General features: G+C 45.9%; 1 protein-coding gene across 3 annotated transcripts; it reads right to left on the bottom strand.

Annotated features, from left to right (window-relative positions):
- Positions 1–392: 392 nt before the first annotated feature.
- On the bottom strand, positions 393–22,172 carry SPAG5 (sperm associated antigen 5). 3 transcript variants are annotated; one of them, XM_047832731.1, is made up of 24 exons: positions 22,031–22,172; positions 21,664–21,789; positions 14,952–16,039; positions 14,669–14,846; positions 9,391–9,465; positions 9,059–9,151; positions 8,833–8,967; positions 8,495–8,614; positions 8,282–8,374; positions 8,066–8,179; positions 7,599–7,692; positions 7,275–7,422; positions 7,093–7,195; positions 6,769–6,902; positions 6,431–6,569; positions 2,832–2,943; positions 2,578–2,664; positions 2,194–2,314; positions 1,973–2,084; positions 1,516–1,596; positions 1,196–1,351; positions 1,034–1,108; positions 822–902; positions 393–589 (listed from the first exon to the last, which is right to left on the bottom strand). In XM_047832731.1, the coding sequence occupies exons 1-24, from the start codon at positions 22,079–22,081 to the stop codon at positions 518–520; spliced, it is 3,588 nt and encodes a 1,195-aa protein (XP_047688687.1). In that variant the 5' UTR covers positions 22,082–22,172; the 3' UTR covers positions 393–517. The 3 variants fall into 3 exon arrangements, with proteins under 3 accessions (XP_047688687.1, XP_047688689.1, XP_047688688.1); XM_047832733.1 differs by having other exon boundaries at positions 9,059–9,148; XM_047832732.1 differs by having other exon boundaries at positions 14,669–14,843.
- Positions 22,173–23,683: the final 1,511 nt, after the last annotated feature.

Below are 23,683 nucleotides of genomic sequence, written 5' to 3'. Positions count from 1 at the left end.
TGAGCCTGGTCTGGTGAAGGAGAGTCACCTAAGCAGTCACAACTGGTGAGGTAAGGTGGCACCAACAAAGGGTGGCAGTCCAGCGCAGGGAGTAGGAACTGAGTTTCTCTGTTCTCGTGCCCTTATTTACCAAGACCTAGCCTAGAGGGGGATGGAGAAGGTAGGAGAATGAATCCTCTTCTGTCCCGCCCCCAGGCTAAGAGCCAGGGAACAAGCAGTCCAGTGCCTAGAATATTGAGGAAGCAAGAGAAGGGAGGAGGGGCAGCCAACTTTGGCTCTGGATGCAGCCAGAGGGTTGTGTGAAGGGTGCCTAGGGAAAGTGGGCCAACAAGCTTCTTTGACCTCATCCACCTCCCATGCCCAAAAAATAAGATTCAGTGAACCTGAAGAAATACATTAAATATACTTTATTTAAATAGCATTAAACATAGCTAGCTCTATGCCGGTTGGTCCTGATGTTGGGGTAAGGGAGTATAGTAGGTAAAAAGGGGTGAAACGGATTCGAGCTTTCAGTTTCTTAGCTCAGAAATTCCAGCAATCCCTGTAGCTCCTTGCAACCCCTCACAACCTCTGGGATGGATAGCAGAGTCTGCAAAAAGAAACAGAAAAGGCAGCTCAAGGTCACAAGTCCAAGGCTCTCAGCCCCAGGGAGCACCAACTGAGTCAGAGGGGAGAAAGCAGAAGCCACAGGGAAGCCTGCAACAGTGAGTCAGGCCCAGTGCTCAGCACCGGCTGAAAACCAGAGCAATGCTCATCAGCACTTCCTGGGCCCAAGCCCCGTGCCAGGAGACTTGGCTGCATCAACTCCTTCCCTCCTTTACCTCATAAATATGCTGAACGATGTCATCTAGTTTCTTTAATTCCTTGTCAGAGCGCCGAAGATTCTCCTCCAGGATGTTTCTCTAGAAAGCAAATAGGTTGCATTAAGTCCTATACTCAGAAGAACAGCATAGCTTGTGGGGCAAGGAAAATATGGCAGACCACTTGCTAGTAGTAGTGGGAAATGGCCCTGGAATGACAAGGGAATTCTTACATGGCTCTGGAACTTGACCATGAGTTTTGCCTTCTCATTTTTCATCTCCAGGAACATCACCCTTAGCTTGTCCACCTGTAGATATGTCCAGATCAGCAGAGGCACAGCCTAGGGTTCCCTCCAGGTGCCCAGTTCCTCTGTTAACTCCGAGTCACCTCTCACCTCTTGGGAGAGCCACACTTTCTCCTGGATCCAGTTAGTGGCCATAGGCTGACAGTCGGGATTCAGCTGACCTGCTAGGGTCTCTTGTAGCACCTTAGTCTCTGTCTCCGCACGCCGAAGTGAGCGGGTGAGCTGGGTGACCTCCTCTCTAAGGCTCTGGGGATGAGAATGGAGAGGTACCCAGTGCCCTCAAAGGGCCTCTCTATCCTTTTTATCCCATGTAGTGACCAAGGGTAGACCAGGGGATCCAGTTCCCATATTTGAGATTCTAGCTATCAATGACACAGAAGGCAGATGGCCAGGCATCATCCTGAACGTACTATGAGCTCGCCACTCTTGTCTATCTGCTCTAGGATCTTCTCGTTCTGCTGTTTTATCACTTCCTGGAGCTCCTTTTCATTCTGTGAGGGAAAGGGAGGTAAGAAGTACTGGAAGAGCTGGCTTCTTGGCAGCCCTTGCCAGGAGATAGGACCCACGTTTAACTCCAGTAATACCAATTGATAACACCCCAGTTCTCCCTCCAGGGCTATGTTAAGCAGGCACATTTCAGTGTTGAGAGAGTTCCGCCAGGGTTCCTGACTTCTAGGTCAGCCTGGCAGATGGGTCAGCCCATAGCTAATTCCCAAACATGTGAAATGTCTGACCCCAGGAAGGGCAAAACTAGGGCAATGGTTGGAAAATCCCCACCACCCAGATTCCTGGAGAGACCATGGCTCCCAGTGGGCCAGTAGAGCTGCCCCAGTTCTTGATCGCCCCACTTTCAGGCCCCTCCTTCACCTTGTAGCGCAAACACAGGGCCTGGTTCAGCTTCTCTATATCTGCTTCCTTTGCCTTCTGGGCTTCCTGATGTTGTTCTTCCTGGGCCTGTAGCCTAGCCTGCAGATCACAACTAGGGGAGGGAAGAATTCAGCATTATTTCTGTCTTCTCAGGCACTGGCTGGGCCCTTGACCTATCTCACTTGACCTGTCCTCTCTAATCAAGACTGCCCTCCACTCACATCCTTCGCTGCAGAGTCCTGATGGCTTCTTCTTTAGACTCTTGCAGCAGAGAACACAGGCTTTGCAGCTCCAGAGTCATTGTACCCATTTTTGCCAGGCTCTTCTCCATGCCTGGGGTCTCTGAAAGAGCAAGTCCTAGCTGGAGATAGAGCCCTTTGGCTCTGGAAGGAAGAAGTGTGTGTAGCCATCATTGCCACAACTCTTATCCATGTTCCCCACCCATAGGATTTGAATGTCCGGAACACTGCAGATCCCAAAAGGCAGAAACAAAATGAGCCCATGTAGAATTGAGGTTTTTAGAGCAAAGCACCTCTCACTGCTTTAGTCTTTATCATTAGTACCAGATCTAGAAATGAGGCAGGATCCCTGGAGCCCATCCTAACCTGTAGGCTGAAGGGAAACCATTGAAGCTACTCTGGTGAAAGCACTCTTGTCACTTCCAAGCACGGGCACGGGAGCTGCTTCTGGCTCTAAAACAAAAACCAACCAAGGTAGAAGGCTCCTCTGGTGACCCGGTCAAGGGTCTGCCATAATAGAAGCCAGGGAGACAGAAGTCTGTTGGTGGGTATCTTCAACAGCTGAAGATATCAGGGGCAAGGTCACAACTTTCCCACCCCTAAATTCCAGGGCCTTTAACCTTCATCTGCCATTGCTGTCAAGATGTTTCCCAAGAAGGCACTGTCAGCAGGTGGAGGGTATTCCTGGGTAGGAGCACAGGCTGTGCTTACTGGGAGGGTCTCTGCTTCAGCCTAAAGATAAAGGAGAAAAATTATCAGCTGCTCTTCGGGGTTCATGATTTCCTAAACTTCCAGGTACTCACCAGCCGTCTCCTTTGGAATGTTATTCTATCTCCTCCTTTTTTTGTCTATCTTCAACTCCTCAGCAACTTTCCCTGAACAACTTCTCTCACTAAAACAATAACAACTAAAAACAGAAACCTTCTTCTTACCTTAAATCCCATCTTAAAATTGCCCTTTCTCTTTCCCTTCTATTAAGAAAAAAGAAAAAGAAAAACAAACAAAATAAAAAAAAAAAAACCCTGCATTTCCTGGGGCACCTGGGTGGCTCAGTCAGTTAAGTGTCTGACTTCAGCTCAGGTCATGATCTCACGATTCATGGGTTCGAGCCCCACGTCAGGCTCTGTGATGACAGCTCAGAGCCTGGAGCCTGCTTCAGATTCTGTGTCTCCCTCTCTCTCTCTGCCCCTCCCCCGTTCATGCTCTGTCTCTGTCTCTCTCAAAAATAAATAAACATTGAAAAAAAATTTTTTAAACCCCAAAGAACCCTGCATTTCCTGCCTAAAATTGCCACTATCTACTGACTCCTTAGCCCACTACACTCAGCCTTTTCTGCCCCACCATTCTACCAAAATTCTTGTTTGGTTCACCAACAGCATCCTTACTTTCAAGTGCAATGGACACTCTTCAGCTGTTTTACCTGACCTAGGTGATAATTGATGACCATGTTCTTCCTTTAGAAACGTCCTTTCCTCAGCTTCTGGGACAGGACTCTCTCTCCTTCACAGGTAGGCCTCATACCTTCCTATTTCACCTACCCATAGGTCCTTCCTTAAACTCTTGGGAGTCCTTTTGGTTCATCCTTGGCCTTCTTTCTACTCTAATCCATTCCTCATGTGGCCTCACCTTGGGAACTCCACAACCTCCACTTCTATGTGGATAACCTTTCAGTCTGTCTCTCTCAACTGTATTATTTTCCCAATCTCCAGACCCAAAGGCTCAAATCCCTGTGAAAATCTACCAGAATGGTCCATAGTTAATCTGACATTCAGATGTATAAAGCTGAGCTCACCATTTTCCCTGTCCCATCCCACCAAAAATCTGGTCCTCCTCCTGTATTTACGATCTGAGAGGGGGGACTGGAGGTGGCAGCAAATTAAGCCTGCAGTTCAAATCTGGCCTGCCACCCGTTTTGGTAAATAAAGTTTTATTGAAATACAACCATCCCATTTATATACATACTATCTATGGCTGCTCTTGAGCTACAAAGGCAGAGTTGAATAGTTAAGACAGAGATAACATGGCTCACAAAGCCAAAAAGATTATATTGTACTTTAGAGGAAAAGTTTGCCACCCTCAGTTCTAGAAAGTATCATCATCTTTCCAGCAATCTAGAGATAATCATTCACTCTTGCAACTTACTCCTACACCAAATTGGCCTATTATTTCTATTTCCCTAATAGGTATTGAATTCATCCAGTCCATCCTCTCCTCTACCTTTTATAATTGCCATTAGTTCAAGCCTTCAGGCCTCTGGCCTACTATCCTAGCCTTGTCTCCATGTCATTCTTTTTTTTTTTTTTTTTTTTAAAGTTTATTTTGAGAGAGAGAGGGAGAGGGCATGCGGGGCTCGATCCCATGAACTGTGAGATCATGACCTGAGCCAAATCAAGAGTTGGACACCGAACCGACTGAGCCACCCAGGTGCCCCTCCTTGTCATTCTTGCCCCATGTAGCTCTTATACTCTATTTATGAAGAACTACTTCCCAGTCCCCAAACTTGTCAAATTCCATATGAGCAGGGCCCTGCCTTGTTCACTTGTAGTCCCAGCACCTCACCCAGGTCATGTTACAAGGTAGATACTACAAAAAAAGTACACACAGTGTCTCTCTGACTTTAACAGACTGTTCCCCTCTACCTGGTAGGTCTTCCTACATAATCCCCCACCCACCTTGGCCTTCAAACTTCCAAACCTGAAGACTGCCCAATTGTTACCTGCTTTGAGAAGACATATTAACTGTCAAAGGTAGAACTGATGTTTTTTCTGTACTCCCACAGTGGTCATCCATGCAGACATCTATCATGATCACAAGTCAAGATGTCAAGTTTACACCTATCTTCCCTGTAAGACTGTGGATTCTTTGCATTTCCTGTGCTCAGCACACACTGGGGTCAAATCATAAGCACTTCCAGGTTTTAGGACCGTGGGTGTATCTTTTACTATTGAATAAGCTAATTAACTCTCTATTCTTTTTTTTTTTTTTTAACTTTATTTATTTATTTATTTTGAAAGAGAGAGAGAGAGAGAAGCGGGGGAAGGGCAGAGAGAGAATGAAAGAGAATCCCAAGCAGGCTCCATGCTGTCAGCTCAGAGCCCAATGCGGGGCTTGATCCCATGAACCCTGAGATCATGACCTGAGCCAAAACCAAGAGTTGGCCACTTAACCAACTGAGCCCCCCAGGAGCCCCTAGGTCTCTATTCGGAAAGATATCAACAGTTTATTGTTTAGTGTGCACTGTGGGAAAGTCAAAGAAGCAAGGCTAAATTTCTGCTTTCTTTAAATATAGTCTAGTTGAAGAGACCAGATATCCAAGGGAAACTAAGGCAAGTGCAAAAGGGAGAGCAAGTTCATGACGAATACAATAGGAGATTACTGAGTCCATGTGATCGTGGAACATTTCAAAGAAGGTGAAATAGGAAAATAAGGAAAGGAAAAGGTATTTCCAGTTTGAAGACAGAGGAAAATGGACGTGGTAACAGCCCAAGCCTGGGTGTGAATAGAAATGGGACCTGTGTGTAGTATACAGGCAGTCTAGTTGGAGTAAAGAGTTCATAACAGAGAGGCAGGAGACAGATGAAGAAAAGTTTAAGTGACAGGATGAAGAAGTCTTATAGGCAACTGAAAGTCAGTGAAGGTCAGAGATGCAACAAGAGTAGCATTTTAGGAAGACCATTCTATATAATAAAGATACAACTGGAAAAACTCTCAGTAAACTAGGAATAGAGGGGAACGTCCTCAACCTGATAAAGAATATCTACAAAAGCCTATAGCTAGGGGCGCCTGGGTGGCTCGGTCAGTTAAGCAGCATCTGACTTTCGCTCAGGTCACGATCTCACAATTTGTGAGTTTGAGCCCCACATCGGGCTCTGTGCTGGAGCCTGCTGCGGATACTGTGTCTCATTCTCTCTCTGCCCCTCCCCCACTTGTGCTCTGTCTCTCAAAAATCAATGTAAAAAAAAATTGTTTTAATTAAACAAAAGCCTATAGCTAACATCATACTTGATGAAGAGAAACTCCAAGCTTTCCCTCTAAGATCAGGTACAAAGCAAGGATGTCCCCTTCTACCCCTCTTTTTCGACATCATAGTGGAAGTTCTAGCTAACGCAGTAAGACAAGAAAAGGAAATAAAAGATATACAGATTGGGAAGGAAGAAATAAAACTGTCTTTGTTTGAAGATATGATTGGAAGGGAACAGAAGGAACCCCCGGATCCTACCTTCTCCTTTAGTTTTGCCTGTAGGAAGAGAGTCAGTCTCTGGAGTCGCTCAGTCAGCACCCCTAGCTCTTGGGAATACTGACGTGTCTTCTCCAGGTCTTGTTCCTGGTTCTGTGCTACGGTACTAGCCAGTTTAGCCCTAAAATAAGGAAGGAACAGAGAAAACAGCCAAAGACCAAGCAACCTTCTCCGAACACCTCTCCCAAATCCCCATAAAGAGCTGCATTCAAAAAGGGAAACAAGACACTCTCTTCCTTCTTGGAGACTTTAGCTTCCAGAAACGTTCCCAGGAAACATAAACACTTAGCAGGGGAAGCACCAAAAGGCAGAAATCTTACTTCAGGTTCTCTACAGTGTCCTTGAGGCCCTCACACTGCAGGCTGCGCTCCCGGAGCACTTCCAGTGTGGTTTTCAACTGACACTCAACCTGGCCCAGCTCTAGGTGAGCAACCTGATTCTCTTGGTCTGCAAACTGGGGACACAGGAAAAGGAAGGCAGGCAAGGAGCAAGAGAGGGAGGGGAGAAAAATGAGACTAAGTGGGAAATTTTAGAGCCCTGGGAACAGAGGCTTTTTCCGGTCCACATTCTCAAACCTCACCTCAATACCATTAGGTGAAAGTCACACTCCTACCAGTTCCCCTGCCCCAAGCCACATTTCTTACCTCCAGCGTCTCCTTCAGGTCCTGCACCTCCTTGGTCAGGACAGCTTGTTGTTGCTGCAGCTCTGCCTGCATGTGTTTTAGTGCCACCTCTTCCTTTTGCCATCTGCCAGAGACCTTATATTAGACCCCTTCAGTCCTATATCCTGGGCGCCTACTGCCACAATAGCCTGATCAGAACTCACTGAGTGGCCTGCTCCTCATTGCTCTGGGTAAGCTTGCAGACCAACTCATCCTTCACGGCCAGGTCCTGGGTACAATGGGCATGCTGACTCTGTAGCTCTTTTAGCTGACTCTCCACACTGGCCAGAATCTGCAGCTGAGCCCGGAGATCTAAACCAAAAGTATCCTAATTGACACTATGTAGTCATCAGGCCAAAACCTCCCCATACTTCTGCTCTAAAACAAGTGCTCTAGAGCACCCCCTGGCTCTACTGCCACACCCCAAACTTCAGCAGGGCACAACTGCTTTCACATGTGCGCGCACACACACACACACACACACCTACCTGTTGCTAGGCGACTGTTTTCCAATTCCAGTTGTTCTATTTGGCCTTTGCACTCCTCTAAATGGGTAGAGACTTGTTCCAGCTCCCTGGAAACCTAGGAAGAAAAGATCATTTTTCTACCACAGGTTTTCCTGAATCAGGAATCCTAGGACTCAGCCCAGCTTCTCTTTCTGGACAGGACAGCAAAGCACCTTGTTCCTAGGCAGCAACACTGCAGAAACAGGCTGGTCCTCAGGAAAAAGTAGAAAGAGGAGAAAAGTTGCTAAAGAAGGTGCTAAAGAGCAAAGGAAACAACTGGGCCCAAGGCCATCTATAGTGAAGGGACCTGGCTGGTTTCCAAACCCAGAGTGAAAAAAAAGACAGGTCCAGTGTAAGAGGCTAACGATACCACTCATTAGAAAGTCCTTCTGAAGAGGAGGAGGAAACTAGGCCTTAGGCCTAAGCAGTCCCCCACTCCTGGTTTGTACCTGCTGTTTTTCCTCAACTGCAGCATCACGTTCCTGCAGGGTCCGCCGGCTCTTGGCTATGAGTTTCTCTGTGAGTTTTCGAGACCGGCTCAGCAAAGCTGTCCATGTTTTATACTACCGGGGGAAGCAAGCAGGTCAGGGAAGCACATTTGAGGCAAGGCTCCCAACAGGGCTGACTGTGCGTAAAGGAGTGATATGATGGCCCCAAATACTCACATCCAACTGCATGGATATCCAGTCCTGTTGTAAGTTTGATGTAAGACTTGCTGTCTGCTGACCCAACTCTTCTTGCTCAGTATGAAGCCCTACCTACACAAGAAGGATTGCCTATGGAGACCCTTTCCTCTGGAAAGAACAAAGTGGGGAAATAATGGCCATCCTCCCACTATGTCAGTATGGACCCCAGGAAAGAAAATGCCTTCAAATTACCAGCTGGGTCTGGGTGTCCTTCAAAAGGCCTCTGAATTCCCCCAAGGAAGCCATGTCCTGTTCCAGCTGGCTGATGCGCTGGCTGGCACGTGCACAGAAAGCCTCTAGCACAGTCTCTGCCTATTAAGGGGAGAGGTTGCGAGGACATGGTGGGCAGAGGAGTGAAAAAGCGCAAAAAGCCATAACTCTCCACCATTATTTAGTTTAGTTTAGTTCATTACTCCTCAGAGCTGGCAGTTCTTAGGCCACCCACCTGTGTCGCAAGCGAAATTGATGTTCCTGCAGGAACCCTGGGGAAGACACCTCCCACATCCAAGAACAAAAGCCTGACACCTTACCGCATCCTTGCCTCTGACGGCCATTTCCTCTTTGTGTTTCGCCTCCTCCTTTTCTGCTTTGAGGCTCTGGAGCCTTGCCTTCACTTTGTTCAACACATCAAAACAGCAGGAGACCAAGGTTTCTGCACGCCGAGACTACAAGACAAGACTCAGACATGGTGTCTAGTTCCTTTTTTTCGCTTTCGGTCTCACCAGAGGCCTCTGCGTTCACATTCATGCTGCTTACCTCCTGACTCACGGTAGTTTTATCTTCCTCTAAGTGCAACAGAGACAGATGAAGCAAGGATATCAGCTCTTTGGAAACCAGCACCCACGACTGCTGTAGAGGGAAAGGTGGTTAGGCTAGATCAAATAAAGTCACCAAGTAGGAAGTAACAGGGACACTGGGGAGGAAAACCACTGACCCCAATTTCAAGCTCCCAGGAGGGAGATGTGCTTAACAAAGGTTTGGAAACCTCCCTTTACTACCAGAGCTGAGTATCACCATTTGCTAACCACCCAAGGTTTTCCATGCTTGATGTTCACAGGAGACCCAGTGATGGTATAATCAAAACTTACCATGGCATTCCTGGCCTGCTGCAGAGCCTGTCCAATCTCTTGACTCTCCTGAAGATGCTGAGGTTTCTTACTTATCTAGTCAGAGAAACAAAGTTGTGCCTTCTGCATAGGCATCATACACAGCCAGCACCACATTCCCCCTCCCACCCACTGAGACACAGGAGCCTCTCCTATTAAAAGCAAGAGCAGGGGCGCCTGGGTGGCGCAGTCGGTTAAGCGTCCGACTTCAGCCAGGTCACGATCTCGCGGTCCGTGAGTTCGAGCCCCACGTCAGGCTCTGGGCTGATGGCTCGGAGCCTGGAGCCTGTTGCCGATTCTGTGTCTCCCTCTCTCTCTGCCCCTCTCCCGTTCATGCTCTGTCTCTCTCTGTCCCAAAAATAAATAAAAAACGTTGAAAAAAAAAATTAAAAAAAAAAAAAAAAAAAAGCAAGAGCAAGGCTCACAGCTCAATGAGGCCAAGTTAAAAAAAAAAAAAAAAAATCGAGGCACATAAAAATTCCTTTTCAAAATAACCTTATTTTTTTTCTAACTATAAGGATGACATGCATTTATTGTAAAATTTTGGAAATATAGAGTGAATAAAATGGAAAAAGAAACCATTAGTTTTACCACCTGGAGCAATGATTATTTATATTTTGAGAGAGACAGAGAGAACACAAGAGGAGAAAGGGCAGAGAGAAGGAGAGACAGAATCCCAAGCAGGCTCCACGTCATCAGCGCACAGCCCAATGCAGGGCTCGAACTCAGGAACCATGAGATCATGACCTGAGCCGAGATCAAGAGTCACACACTTAACTGTGCCATCCAGGCAGGCGCCCCTGGAGCAATGAATCTTACCAACAGTATAGCAGCCACCCCCAAAAGGTTTCCACATAACTCCAGAGATTTCCTTACTATAGGGATTTGCTATAAGTGGAATATATTACTTCCCTCAGGTGTCAGAGAGAAAAAAAGTAGCAGACTGATTTAGAAAGAAACTACCATATTCAATGAATTTTAAGATGATTATCTTTTTACACAACACCACTGAAATTGGGATATATCTTAATATTGATGGTGTTTTAGATATGATGAATGACAGTAATGCTGCATTTGAGATTATAACTACAATTGAGATTATAACAAAAATGAATGTGTGGTTCTGCTTTTATTATTTAACTTTATTATACTAATGTTATTTAGCCCTGAATTTCTTTAAAAAAATTATTTTTTTAATTTTTACTTTTTTATTTTTGAGACAGAGAGAGACAGAGCATGAGCAGGGGAGGGGCAGAGAGAGAGGGAGACACAGAATCTGAAGCGGGCTCCAGGCTCTGAGCTGTCAGCACAGAGCCCGACGCGGGGCTCGAATTCACAGAGCGTGAGATCATGACCTGAGCTGAAGTCGGACGCTCAACCGACTGAGCCACCCAGGCACCCCTAAAAAAATTTTTTTTAATGTTTATTTATTTTTGAGACAGAGAGAGACAGAGCGTGAGTGGGGGAAGGGCAGAGAGAGAGGGAGACACAGAACCTGAAGCAGGCTCCAGGCTCTGAGCTGTCAGCACCAGAGCTCGATGCAGGGCCCAAACCCATGAACTGTGAGATCATGACCTGAGCCAAAATCGGATGCTCAACCAACTGAGCCACGCAGGCACCCCTATTTAGCCCTGAATTTCTATTTACTGTCCTCACTGGAATAGCCTGAAACTGGGACATCTGCTTAGGGGGACCTATCAAAGTAGAGTACCACCCATTTTTAACTTCTGCTGGTATTTTACCTCACATTGAAACTTCTCAGAGATTATCTAAACTCTGATTTCCTTTCTTTAAAAACCATGATTGCAGGGGGAGGGAGGCACTTCATGAGTTCGAGCCCTGTGTTGGGCTCTGTGCTGACAGCTCAGAGCCTGGAGCCTGCTTCAGATTCTGTCTCTCTCTCTCTCTCTCTCTCTGCCTCTCCCCCACTCACTCTTGCGTTTTTTCTCTCTCTCTCAAACATTTTTTAAAAATTGAAAAAAAAGGGGGGGGGCACCTGGGTGGCTTAGTCAGTTAAGTGTCCGACTTCAGCTCAGATCATCTCATGGTTTGGGAGTTCGAACCCCACACTGGGCTCTCTGCTGTCAGCTTGAAGCCTGCTTCAGATCCTCTGTCTCCCTCACTCTCTGCTCCTCCCCCACTAATTCTTTCTCTATCTCAAAAATAAACATTAAAAAAAAATTTTTTTTAAAGAATAATATTGGGGCGCCTAGGTGCCTCAGTTGGTTGAGCATCCGACTTCACCTCAGATCATGATCTCACGATCTGTGGGTTCGGGCCCCACATCGGGCTCTGTGCTGACAGTGCAGAGCCTGGAACCTGCTTCAGATTCTGTCTCCCTCTGTCTCTGCCCCTCCCCTGCTCATGCTCTGTCTCTCTCTCTGTCAAAAATAAATAAACATTAAAAAAAATTTTTTTTAAGAACAATATTACTTTAAAAAAGTAAAAAAGGATATATCCGAGGAAGAACTACGGAGTCAAAAAGTTTGAAATGCTTTAAGGGTCTTACTTTCAAAAAAGGTTGAACCAATTTATATATCCTACTGACAACAGGACAATACTAGCCAGCATTATCTATTTTATTATTTACTATTTTGTTAGACAAAAATAGCATCTTATTGTTTCAATTTGCAATTCTCTGATTACCAGTAACTTTCTCAAATATTTATTAGTCATTTTTATTTTCTCATTCTCTGTCTATTCGGTGTGTTGGCACAGATAAAAATTAGTATGCTATGCAGAGGACTTTCAAGTTCTGAGAAAAGCAGGGAGCCATCATTACCGCTGAAAGGCAGCCATCGTCTGAGACAAAACCCACTGTCGGAGCAGCAGTGCTGAGTCACGATGTTACAGAAGTCTGGATTTAAGGAGATAATCTTGAGGAGTTCACCACTCCCTTCCCCAGCAAGGCGGTCATCATTCCCTCCTGCATTGTGCAGTGGGGCACGGAGTATTCTATGAGTACAACTAGTGCTCAGAGGTGGGCAGTCAGGCAAGTGATGAGATTAGCGTGAAGGGGGCACCCAAGCGGCAAGGACAGGGCATTGTGATGGGGAATGGCTGAAGGTGCTGTCACTTCCCCTCTTTGGCTCTGCTTCAGTTGCCTCCAAAGGGATTTGGCAAGCTTCAGGGAAAGAGGGTACAAGGCCGACTCAGGGATGGGGAACAAGGTCAGGATTCTGGCAAAAGGTAGTCTTATTTTGAGGATATTTTCAACCCAAGGTCTTTGGGCGTCTGGAGACCATCTCTTCTTAGCAGCAGCCACCCATTACCCCAAAGGCCCCAGTACTGAGGCTCTCCATTCCTTCCCTGGACACCATTCCCTTCCTTCCTCAGTCTGTGCTGTCACAACCAGAATCCTCTAGAACAGTAGTCTTTTTTTTTTTTTTTTTTTAATTTTTTCAACGTTTTTTATTTATTTTTGGGACAGAGAGAGACAGAGCATGAACGGGGGAGGGGCAGAGAGAGAGGGAGACACAGAATCGGAAACAGGCTCCAGGCTCCGAGCCATCAGCCCAGAGCCTGATGCGGGGCTCGAACTCACGGACCGCGAGATCGTGACCTGGCTGAAGTCGGACGCTTAACCGACTGCGCCACCCAGGCGCCCCTAGAACAGTAGTCTTTAAACTATTTTTCTCTCAGATCTCTCAGAATAATTTTGAAAGACTGAGTACGCTTAAGTTTAAATTGTTACAAAGGCTAGAATTTCAACCATATTATAAACACTGATAATTTGAAATAAAACTGTTAGATCACTCTTACATATATCCAGTGGTATACTACATCTAGCATAATGATTTAAAGCCTATTTGATGCCATTAAAAAAATGCACCAACCAGGCGCCTGGGTGGCTCAGTCAATTGAGCGTCTGACACTTGATCTCAGCTCAAGTCATGATGTCGCGGTTCATGAGTTAGAGCCCTGCATCAGACACAGTGCTGACAGTGTGCAGCCTGCTTGGGATTCTCTCTCTCTCTCTCTCTCTCTCTCTCTCTCTCTATCTCTCTGCTCCTCCCCTATGCGTTCTCTCTCTCTCTCAAAATAAATAAATACACTTAAAAAAATATTTTGAAAAAAAATGCACACTCTTCTTTTTTTTTTTTTGAGAGAGAGAGGGTGCAAGTGAGCACCCAGAGAAAGAGAGAGAGAGAGAGAGTAGCAGGGCTCACTTGAAACAGGGCTCATGTTTTGTTTTTGTTTACCCGAAGCAGGGCTTGTGTTCACCTGAAGTGGGGTTGGTGATCACCGGATGCAGGGCTCATGCTCACCTGAAGCGGGCACGAGCTCACCCGATGAGGGACTCAAGCTCACCGACCGTGAGATCATGACCTGAGCCGAAGTCAGATGCTTAACGATTAGGCCACCCAGGCACCCATGCACAAACTCTTCTTAAACAGTCAGACATTTTTTATCAGCCCTTCTCCTTTAAATTGCATGTTTACTCCTCTCAGACTTTTATCCTAATGTAATATATCTTAAGTCTGTAACATACTTAAAGTCTATTATTCATCAATATCGCTGCAACAGCAGAAGTCCATTTTACTCAGTAAAAATTTTATTGGGAATCGTCTGTTAATGAAATGGATATAGGTTCCTTCCCCATATTAGTTCATGTGTCTGTGGATTACTGTAATTCCTACAATAAAACATGGCTCAGTGACAATTCTATACCTATTTCTTTTCTTATAGATACAAGCACTCAGAATCTTCTTCACATAAATAATGGGAGGAATGGAGGTAGGAATGGAGAAAGAGAGGAGGGCGTGTCACCCCATCTACGAGCTCCTTTGGAGATCCATGCCAAAAATCTCATAGTAAACTTTCATCAAAAATTTTTAATGATCCACAAATATAATTAAAGTCTTCCTTCAATTTTGCTGAAAGCATGCAAAAATGGTGTTACATAACCATTGCAGTCATTTGCTTTCTCAGCATGCACACAAACATTTTCTATTGTCCTTTGATTGCTATTCCTTGACAATGCAAGATTCAGGATAGGTAGTAAATATGCTGTTCTTCAGTAAAGGGGGCAAGGGCAGTAGAGAATGGGAAAGTAGGAAAGAAAAAAAATTGGTCAAAAGTACATGTGGAAGATGAAGACCTAGAAACTGATTCCTTTAAAATTTTCCTTGCATATATTCCCTCGGAAAGTCTTGATGTATCCCAGGAGTAAAGTGAGTACCCACAGCTTTAAGGGATTTTCCAGATCCTCAGCATACATATTCTAAGGAAAAGGGCCCACTGGGAAGAACTTTCTTACCCCACTGGGAGAGGTGTCAGTCTGTGTGCTACTGTCCTGAACTTCTGAGTGAGGGACAGTCAGCTGCCTCTTCCAGTCCCGCAGCTGGTGGGAGAGAACCTCCAGAATGACAAGAGAGTTCAGCAGGTTATCTTCCAGGTCATGTCGAGATAAGGCAGTCAGATCTGGAGGATGGCTGCTGCAGCAAGAGAAGAAGAACATGAGGAGAAGAAAGGGAAAGGGATGGGAGTGGCAGGTCCAGATTAATGGAACCCAGGAGGCACAAAGTTACAGGGACACTTACCCCCATAGGAGGTGCTCTGTCTCAGAAGTACCATCCTTGATGTCCACTGGGCCTGTCTGGGAGGTGTTTGTACTTTTTTCCTGCGCTGCCGGGGGAGTAAACCAAGTCCCCACCGAGCAAGTAGGGTAAGGGGTAGTGCCAATCGCTGCGTCCCGAAGCACAGAGGGGAGGGATAAGCTCTGGCGGAGATTTTCCAGCATGACCGAGGTATTCACACCTTTTTCCAGCCAAGCCAGTGGGGACATCCACGGCCCTGTATCAGAGACAAGAATCCTACCAGCATCTTTTACTGCTGGGCTTGGAGCAGCCTGGGATTCCATTTCTCCTGGATTTGGGGTCAGGCATGTGGATGGAATATCTTCCATATTTGAGACAAGTGCTTGTTCTCCTAATTCAGCCTCCTCAGGGAGTGTGGGAAAGCTCAGTTCTCTTTCCCCTACAGCTCTGTGCTCTACAATTTCCTCCCCTGGGTCCACATGAGTGCCAGGGAAATCTGCTGCTAAGGCAGTTGAAGGGGAGAGCCAGAGCATGGAGGAAGGCAAGAAGGTATTTCTTTCGGAAGGGACTAAGTCCTCAGGCACAGCCTCAGTCCCATCATCCCTGAGGCTTTCTTTGGAGCAGTGTGGCTGTTGCCCAGAACAGGGATTTGGCAGACACTCCAAGACATGGGATGGAGGATGCTGAAATGTACATTTCTCAGATGTAGCAGGAACAACTTCTGAAAAGCTGTCTTCTGTGCAGGCCGCCACCCCCTCTCTTAGCAGATCTCCTGGCCTCAAACACTCATCTGGAGAGAAGCTGTTTGTCTCTCTCATGGAATCTAAATGAGCCTCAAGGGTAACTTGCTGTTGCCCCACTGGAGAGGATACGAGGACCATGGTTTTAACCACATTGTTGTCCAGTGGGTCTACTGCTTCCTCAGATGTTTTGGGGGTAGAGTTGGTTTGGGGATTCAGATCTATGAGCCGCTCATCTGATTCATGCTGACAAGCTTCTAGCCACTTTGAGGGATGGCTGAACTGTTCTGAAGGGGAATCTGTCCTCTTGGCATTGACAAAATCCACTGGTGATGCATTGTTGTTGCCTTCCTGCCAAAAGAAACAGAAGTAGTTGGCCAAGGCAGTCATTTCTAGTTCCCAACATATAATTACGGGTATAGGATACTGTCTGAACACAAAGAGTTTTCATTACCTCTGCTTAGGTAAAAATTGGCTAAGCCTGGCTGCTCACTAAAGAAACCCTAACCTAAACCTAAACTAAACCCTGACTAAAGCTGGGAAGCCATCTTAGGTTTTTTCCAAGTGAATCAGTCTACAGTATAAACAAGGCTGAGATAATCTATTCATATCATGGGGAGATGGTAGCTTGAATGTGACCCCACTTGTCTCCAACCCCTCCCTCCCATTCCTTTGAGAGAGGATCCTGAGGTAAGCTCTGCCAGACTCTAGAGTTGCTACAAGATTTTCTCTTCTAGAACAGATGAAAAACTGGGGACCAGAGTTAGTGTAATGTCTTGCTGGGGCCCACAGAGATCCACAAACCCTAGGAAAAAGGGCAACGTCAACCTGCACTAGTGACCTAGTCTCCCTGGCCCCAAGAGCTGAATGTGTCCTAAACACAGGAGTTGAATCCATTCAACCCTTGGGATTTGAAGAGCTCTAACCTTTGTAGCAGAGGAAAATGAAAAGCAGAGAGACTTCCTGCTGGTACCCTCATAAAGGACTGATAACCCCCATATGCCGGTTCACAGGGACAAAGACCCACTGTACCTTCTACCACCTGCAGGGTTGCTGGTACCTGAGACTCAATGAACAAGAAAAAGAAAGTATGAATGTACTTAAATGGATCTAATAGCCAGAGAAAGGGCAAACCCTAAGACAGTAAAGTAAACCCTAACAAAACAGCTGATGGGGGGCGCCTGGGTGGCTCAGTCGGTTAAGCGTCCGACTTCAGCTCAGGTCACGATCTCACGGTCCGTGAGTTTGAGCCCCGCGTCGGGCTGTGGGCTGCTGGCTCGGAGCCTGGAGTCTGCTTCCGATTCTGTGTCTCCCTCTCTCTCTGCCCCTCCCCCGTTCATGCTCTGTCTCTCTCTGTCTCAAAAATAAATAAAAAACGTTAAAAAAAATAAAATAAATAAAATAAACAGCTGATGGAAGAAACAGATGACAAGGTAAGACAATTCAAATACAGCACACATACACAAAGACTTTTTTTTTTTTAATGTTTATTTTTGAGAGAGACAGAGCATGAGCAGGGGAGGGGCAGAGAGAGAGGGAGACACAGAATCCAAGGCAGGCTCCAGGCTCTGAGCTGTCAGCACAGAGCCCAATGCAGTGCTCAAACTCACGAAACACGAGATGATGACCTGAGCTAAAGTCGGACACTTAACCGACTAAGCCACTCACATACCCCAAGACCTTGTGAAAATAATAAAAATTACTTTTAAACAACAACAACAAAGGGGCGCCTGGGTGGCTCCATCGTTAAGCGTCGGACTTCGGCTCAGGTCATGATCTCGCAGTTCACGGGTTCGAGCCCCACTTCGGGCTCTGTGCTGACAGCGTGGAGCCTGGAGCCTGTTTCAGATTCTGTGTCTCCCTCTCTCTGACCCTCCCCCGTTCATGCTCTGTCTCTCTCTGTCTCAAAAATAAATAAACGTTAAAAAAATTAAAAAAAAAATAAATAAAAATAAACAACAACAAAAATGAACTTTTAAGCAAAAAAAAACTCATTAAATGCACTGAAAGAGGATGGTCAGAGTTGAGGCTCGAATTACTGGCCTGGGTAATCAAGTGGAAAAATATCTTTTTTATTTTCATAATTTTTTAAAGTTTATTTATCTATTTTGAGAGAGAGCATACATAAGCAGGGGAGGAGCAGAGAGGGAAGGAGACAGAGAGTCCAAAACAGGCTCCACACTGCCAGCACAGAGCCTGATGTGGGCTCGAATCCACGAACCACAAGATCATGACCTGAGCGGAAACTAAGAGTAGGCTTTAACTGCCTGAGCCCACCCAGACGCCCAAGTGGAAGAGTATTTTAAAGCAAAGACAAAAATGCAAAGAAATGTATATCTTAGGGAAAAGCTAAAAGAACTGGAAGATAAACCCACTAAACCTAACACACAAGGAAAAGAAGTTCCATGAAAAAAAGAGAACACTTATAGGAGGCACTAATTAACAAATATTAGAAGAAAATGTCTCTGAGGTAAAGACCAGAGTTTGCATATTGAAATGGCTCACCAAGTTCCAAGCAAGATTGATAAGAAAAAATAAAATTTCTGAACCATAAGGAAGATAAAACTATTTTAATATTTTTAATGTCTATTTATTTTTGAGAGAAAGGGAGAGAGAAAGGAGAAAGAGAATGAGTGGGGGAGGGGCAGGGGACAGAGGATCTGAAGTAGGCTGGCTCCATGGTGACAGCAGAGAGCCCGAAGTGGGGCTCAAAGCCACAAACTGCGAGATCATGACCTGAGTCGAAGTCAGACATTTAACCGACTGAGCCACCCAGGAGCCCCAGAAGATAAAAACCATTTTAGAAGCTTGATATAAAGACCCATTATTTAAAAAAAAAAAAAAAAAATCAGACTTGCATGAAATCTCATTTACAGCAGTGGATGAAGCTTTAAAAAATAAGGTTGAGGGGCGCCTGGGTGGCGCAGTCGGTTAAGCGTCCGACTTCAGCCAGGTCACGATCTCGCGGTCCGGGAGTTCGAGCCCCGCATCGGGCTCTGGGCTGATGGCTCAGAGCCTGGAGCCTGTTTCCGATTCTGTGTCTCCCTCTCTCTCTGCCCCTCCCCCCTTCAAGCTCTGTCTCTCTCTGTCCCAAAAATAAATAAACGTTGGAAAAAAAAAAAAAATTAAAAAAAAAAATAAGGTTGAGCTAAAATGGGCTTCCGATATGCTGGCAATGTCCTAAATACTGACTGGGGGTTGGTTACTATGATGGGTACTTTATACAAATTTGTTAAGTTGTATGTTTTATGTACTTTCATATATTTTATTGCAATTTCGAAGTTTTTCTTTCAAAGTATTTTAAAGGAAAAGTAGAAAATAAAAGGGATGTCAAAAAGGTATGAGGTAAAAACCAACAAAAAGAGAGATAGGATATACAAAACATAAATCAGTCTGCATTAAATAGCCCAGAGACTAAACAAACCAAAGACTTTTAGGAATGCAAAAGTGCACCTTACAGTTTTTGCTGCGTTTATCAAGTTCCTATTTATTCTTTTTAAATATCACTTAAGGAGAGACGCCTGGGTAGCTCAGTTGGTTGAGCATTCAACTCTTGATTTCAGCTAAGGTCATGATCCCAGGTTCGTAAAATCAAGCCCAAGTTGGCTCAGCGTTGAGTGGGAAACCTGCTTAAGATTCTCTCTCTCCTTCTGCCCCTCTCCCCTGCTCACTCTACCTCTAAAATAAAAGTATGATAATATATGGATGTGTGTGGATATAAACACATACAGACAGATAACACATAAAGAGATGCAAGAAAGGGGGCACCTGGGTGGCTCAGTTGGTTAAGCTTCTGACTCTTTATTTCGGCTCAGGTCAGGATCTCACGGTTCGGTTCTGGAGTTCAAGCCCTGCCCTCGGGTTATCAGCATAGAGCCTGCTTGGGATTCTCTCTCTCCTTTCTCTGCCCTTCCCCTGCTCTCTCCTCCCCTGTACTGCACCCCACCCCCCACCCCCGCCAAAAAAAAAACCAAGAAAGGATTGTTTCTTTTTTTTTTTTTTAATGTTTGTTTATTTTGAGAGAGAGAGAGAGAGAGAGAGAGGGAGAGAGAATCTAAAGCAGGCTCTGAGCTGTAACAGAACCCAACGGGAACGCCAGATCTCAAGAACCGTGAGATCATGACCTGAGCCGAAATCAAGAGTCAGACACTTAACCCACTGAGCCCTCCAGGTACCCCTAAATAATCAAAAATTTAAAAAGCAAAAGATAGTGGGGTGTCTGGGTGGCGCAGTCGGTTGGGCATTCGACTTCAGCTCAGGTCATGATCTCACGGTTGGTGAGTTTGAGCCCTGCGTTGGGCTCTGTGCTGACAGCTCAGAGCCTGGAGCCTGCTTCAGATTCTGTGTCTCCCTCTCTCTGTGCCCCTCCCCTACTCACACTGTCTCTCTCTCCCTCTCTCTCTCTCTCTAAAATAAAGATTAAAAAAAAAATTTTTAAGCAATAAATAGTTATTTTGTTGGGAGAAAAACTCCTGTTGTCTATGTAGCTGAGCGTATCAGGAGGTAGCAGAAGGGAGACCTAAATTCCATTCCATTCTATTCTGCTACTGTGATTAAATGGCTATGGTTACATTCTATCAAGTTCTATGAAGATCAGTTCCCACTAGGTACTTTTCTTTTTGTCTAAGCTGTACTATCTAATTTGGTAAATTAAAATTAAATAAAACTAAAAATTTAGTTCCTCAGTCACATTAACTACTGTGTTCAATACCCACATAACTAATAGCCACCATATTGGACAGCACAGATTATCAAACATTTTCATTGTCCCAGAAAGTTTTTTTTTTTTTTTAATGTACGTTTATTTTGAAAGACAGAGAGAGAGAGAAAGAGAGAGAGAGAGAGAGAGAGAGCCCATGCGGGCAAAAGAGAATCCCAAGCAGGCTCCAGGCTCAGCACAGGGCCCAACACGGAGCTGGATCTCATGACTGCGAGATCATGACCTGAGAGGAAATCAAGAGTTGAACGCTTAACTGACTGAGCTACCCAGGGACCCCTTTCATCCCAGAAAGTTCTATTGGTGTTAGAGTGTTTTCAAGAAAGGCTGCTACCCTCATACATCTGTTATTCAGGCCGCTTAAGATTCTGTTTTTACATTTTCTTCTTTCCTCCTCTAACCTATTTTATTTATATCCCATCTTCCAAAAATAGTTCAGGCTACATAAAAAAGAAGATAGATGGACAGATCAACTTAATGAATACAAAATCATAGTCAAGAAAGAAAAAGAAAGCAGATTTTCGTATTTCAAAGAGTAATAGTAGCTACATCTGATGATCAAATTTGACCCTGAGCTTTTTAGAAGCCAGAGCAAAAGGGAAAATATGGTAACCTACTTAGTTCTCATTATCAGAAAGAAAGAAAAAGTGATTTCTTCAGGAAAACAATTTTCCCAGGCAGTTAAGTTCTAAAAGAAATTTCTTCAAGGAACCTTATAGAGGGGTCAATCTCCTTCTTTGGCAAGTTTTTACAGCAACTGAAAAGCAGTTTATACATGGGTACTTCTCTCAAGACTTTTGACACATGGACAACTCAGTGAGGGCACTTCTACCAGGGGCTAGTTTAAGTGAAGATGATCCAAGTACCCTGCCTTCCAGTGGGGTAACTTGACTCCAGGAAGAGTTCTGACTACTTCTTGGAATGGATATGAATATTGCCTCACTACCGCAGCCAACTGATCTCTGCTTGAGTGAGCCCACGTTTAGGGGGAAACCACTAATCAAAGCGATAGTATTTCTCAGTACTTTGGTAAAAGTTTAACGGGGGAAGACGTGAGAAAAACTAACAGCCAAATAGAGGTCCGGGTTCTCAGTGGATTTCCTTTAACCACCCTAGGGCACCTCTCTGTTGGCCTGAATAGCTGTAAATGGATGTCACTAAGGTAGAAGACTTCATTACCGTTCTTAATTATGTTCCAGCCTTGGCCCTCTGTTCCTCTGAGCCCTCGGCCTCGGCAGAGAGCCCAGTCGAATCTCACCTGCAGTCCCAGCTTGCACAGTGATGAAGTCGGCGAGTAGCATCCGGGGGGCCCTTTTCCAGAGTTGGTGAGGGCACCAGGCTGCAGGGTAAGTTCTCGGAGAGGAGTTCTCATAGCTGGTTTTCCCTGAGAAAGAACAGAGTGTGAGAAAGCCTGAGCTGGGTCTTCCCTCTCTAATAAGCTCCTGGGGGCAATAGGAAGAGTAGACTTCCACCCCAATGGAGCTGAAGTTGCGGGACCAATAAGACTCCACACACATCGCGGTCCCCAGGCTGGACCCAGCTTTCCCCGACACTCGGCGTCGCCGGCGTCTCCCCCACCGAAGCCCCGATCCAGCTCTCTCTGCCCCTGAGGCTCTCCTGCTCACCGACTGGGGCGAAGGCGACAGGCTAAGGTTCAGTTTTTTCACCCGCCACATTTTCACCACAGAATACGGGGTCGATCACCTCCCAGACCCAAGAGATGACGCCATCTTCACCCGCCTTCTTTATTTGAACCCGCTCCACGCCTCCCGATTGGCTGCTGGGGCTTCGGTGCGTCGGCCCGACGCGTCCGCTCAGGGCTCGAGCCCGGCGGGCAGGGGGCGGGGCTTGGTCCGGCCCCGCCCCCACCGGCCCGCGGGCCGCCCTCGTTCCTTTGACCGACGCCTCCCCCAAGCAGCTGGGGCGTGGGCTGGAGGGCTGCTTCACCCTGAGGAGAGGGTACCGCCGGCAGCTGGAGAATCGAGGATCCTGTCCCTCCCGCTTCCGGTAGACACCCCCCCCCCCCCCCCCGCAACACACCGTCAAGAAAAGTTGTCTCGGTTGCCTGGCCTCAGGAAGTCCCTCCTCAGGTTTCCCTTAGTTACCTGGCGCCTCAGGCTCGACCGGAAGGAGCCGGCCGCGAGTGCGGAGGGGAGAGGTGAGTGGAACGTTTTGGAATCAGGCTTCCTCGGAGCCTTGGCGCCTAGGCCCTGCGGCGGTGGTGGCCTGAGGCGGAATTCACCCGCGCTGTTACTGAGCCTCCTCACGGTTTCTGGTGTTTTCTTGGGACTTCCCTCGGGGCCTGCAACAAGTTTGCGGGAACCACGGCTAACGAGTATTGAACATTTGTTATGTACCTGGCACTGTTCCAAATGCTTTATTATCTATTAACTGCTTTAATTCTCCCGGGAACCTGTGAAGTAGGTACTGTAAATACCACCCTTTTACAGACAAGAAACGCAGTCATAATGAAATTGGCCCAGTGCCCCGCAGGTAAACAGCAAGAGTCGAGATTTCAACCCGCGTTACCAATAACGTACTATATTCTCATGTCACCCTGAGTCCCCTCCGTGGGAAATCTCCTTATGGAAGGTGGAATTGATTTTTGGAAACAGCCTAACGGTAGGTATTCAAAATTAATAGTTTATGATAAAGTGTGTTCTTTGCAACACTCACTGCGCCTTATTCACACTCTTGAGAGTCTTAATGAATTGGAAAAGGAAATCATCCAAAGAGGAGGAACTATTAATCTGTCATGAACTGCAGGGCCCTCAGGGGATGGGCTTCTCTAGAACCCTGTTGTCTGATACCATGTGGCCAACATGTGATTACTGAACATTTCAGATGTGGCTAGTCCAAATTGAGATGTGTTATAGGTGTAAAATACAAAATCTGGGTTTCGAAGACTTTGAGAAAAAGATTATAAAATATTTTTTAATATTGATGTCACGTTGAGATTCTATTTTAGGTCTGTTAGGTTCAGTAAAATGCATTAAAATGAATTTCACCTGTTTCTACCTTTTTAATGTGGCTACCAGCAAATTTAAAATGACGTGTGGGAGCTTATATTGTACTTCTATTGGGCAGCACTGCTCTAGAAACATAAGAGTCCCAGCGTGCAGGCACTACAGAGAACAGTTGCTTGAATGGAAAACTGGAAGAAGGACAATGTAAGAGCACACACAGACTTGAGCCTGGGGTTTCCCAAGACTCAGCAGAGAGAATCCCAAGGTGTATGTACTTCTGTTCCATCAAAAAGATTCAGCAAATAAAACAAG

This window comes from Prionailurus viverrinus, chromosome E1 (assembly GCF_022837055.1).
Source record: "Prionailurus viverrinus isolate Anna chromosome E1, UM_Priviv_1.0, whole genome shotgun sequence".
In the NCBI taxonomy this organism is placed as follows: domain Eukaryota; kingdom Metazoa; phylum Chordata; class Mammalia; order Carnivora; family Felidae; genus Prionailurus; species Prionailurus viverrinus.
This window is presented reverse-complemented; position numbering and strand designations above follow the sequence as displayed.

Coding starts and splice junctions, on each gene's coding strand:
- SPAG5 (XM_047832731.1), bottom strand. CDS start 22,081: ATGTGGCGGGTGAAAAAACTGAACCTTAGCCTGTCGCCTTCGCCCCAG. Junction 14,847..14,951: donor ACAGAGCACCTCCTATGGGG/GTAAGTGTCCCT, acceptor CTCTTGCTGCAG/CAGCCATCCTCCAGATCTGA. Junction 6,903..7,092: donor ACCTGAAGGAGACGCTGGAG/GTAAGAAATGTG, acceptor CTGTGTCCCCAG/TTTGCAGACCAAGAGAATCA.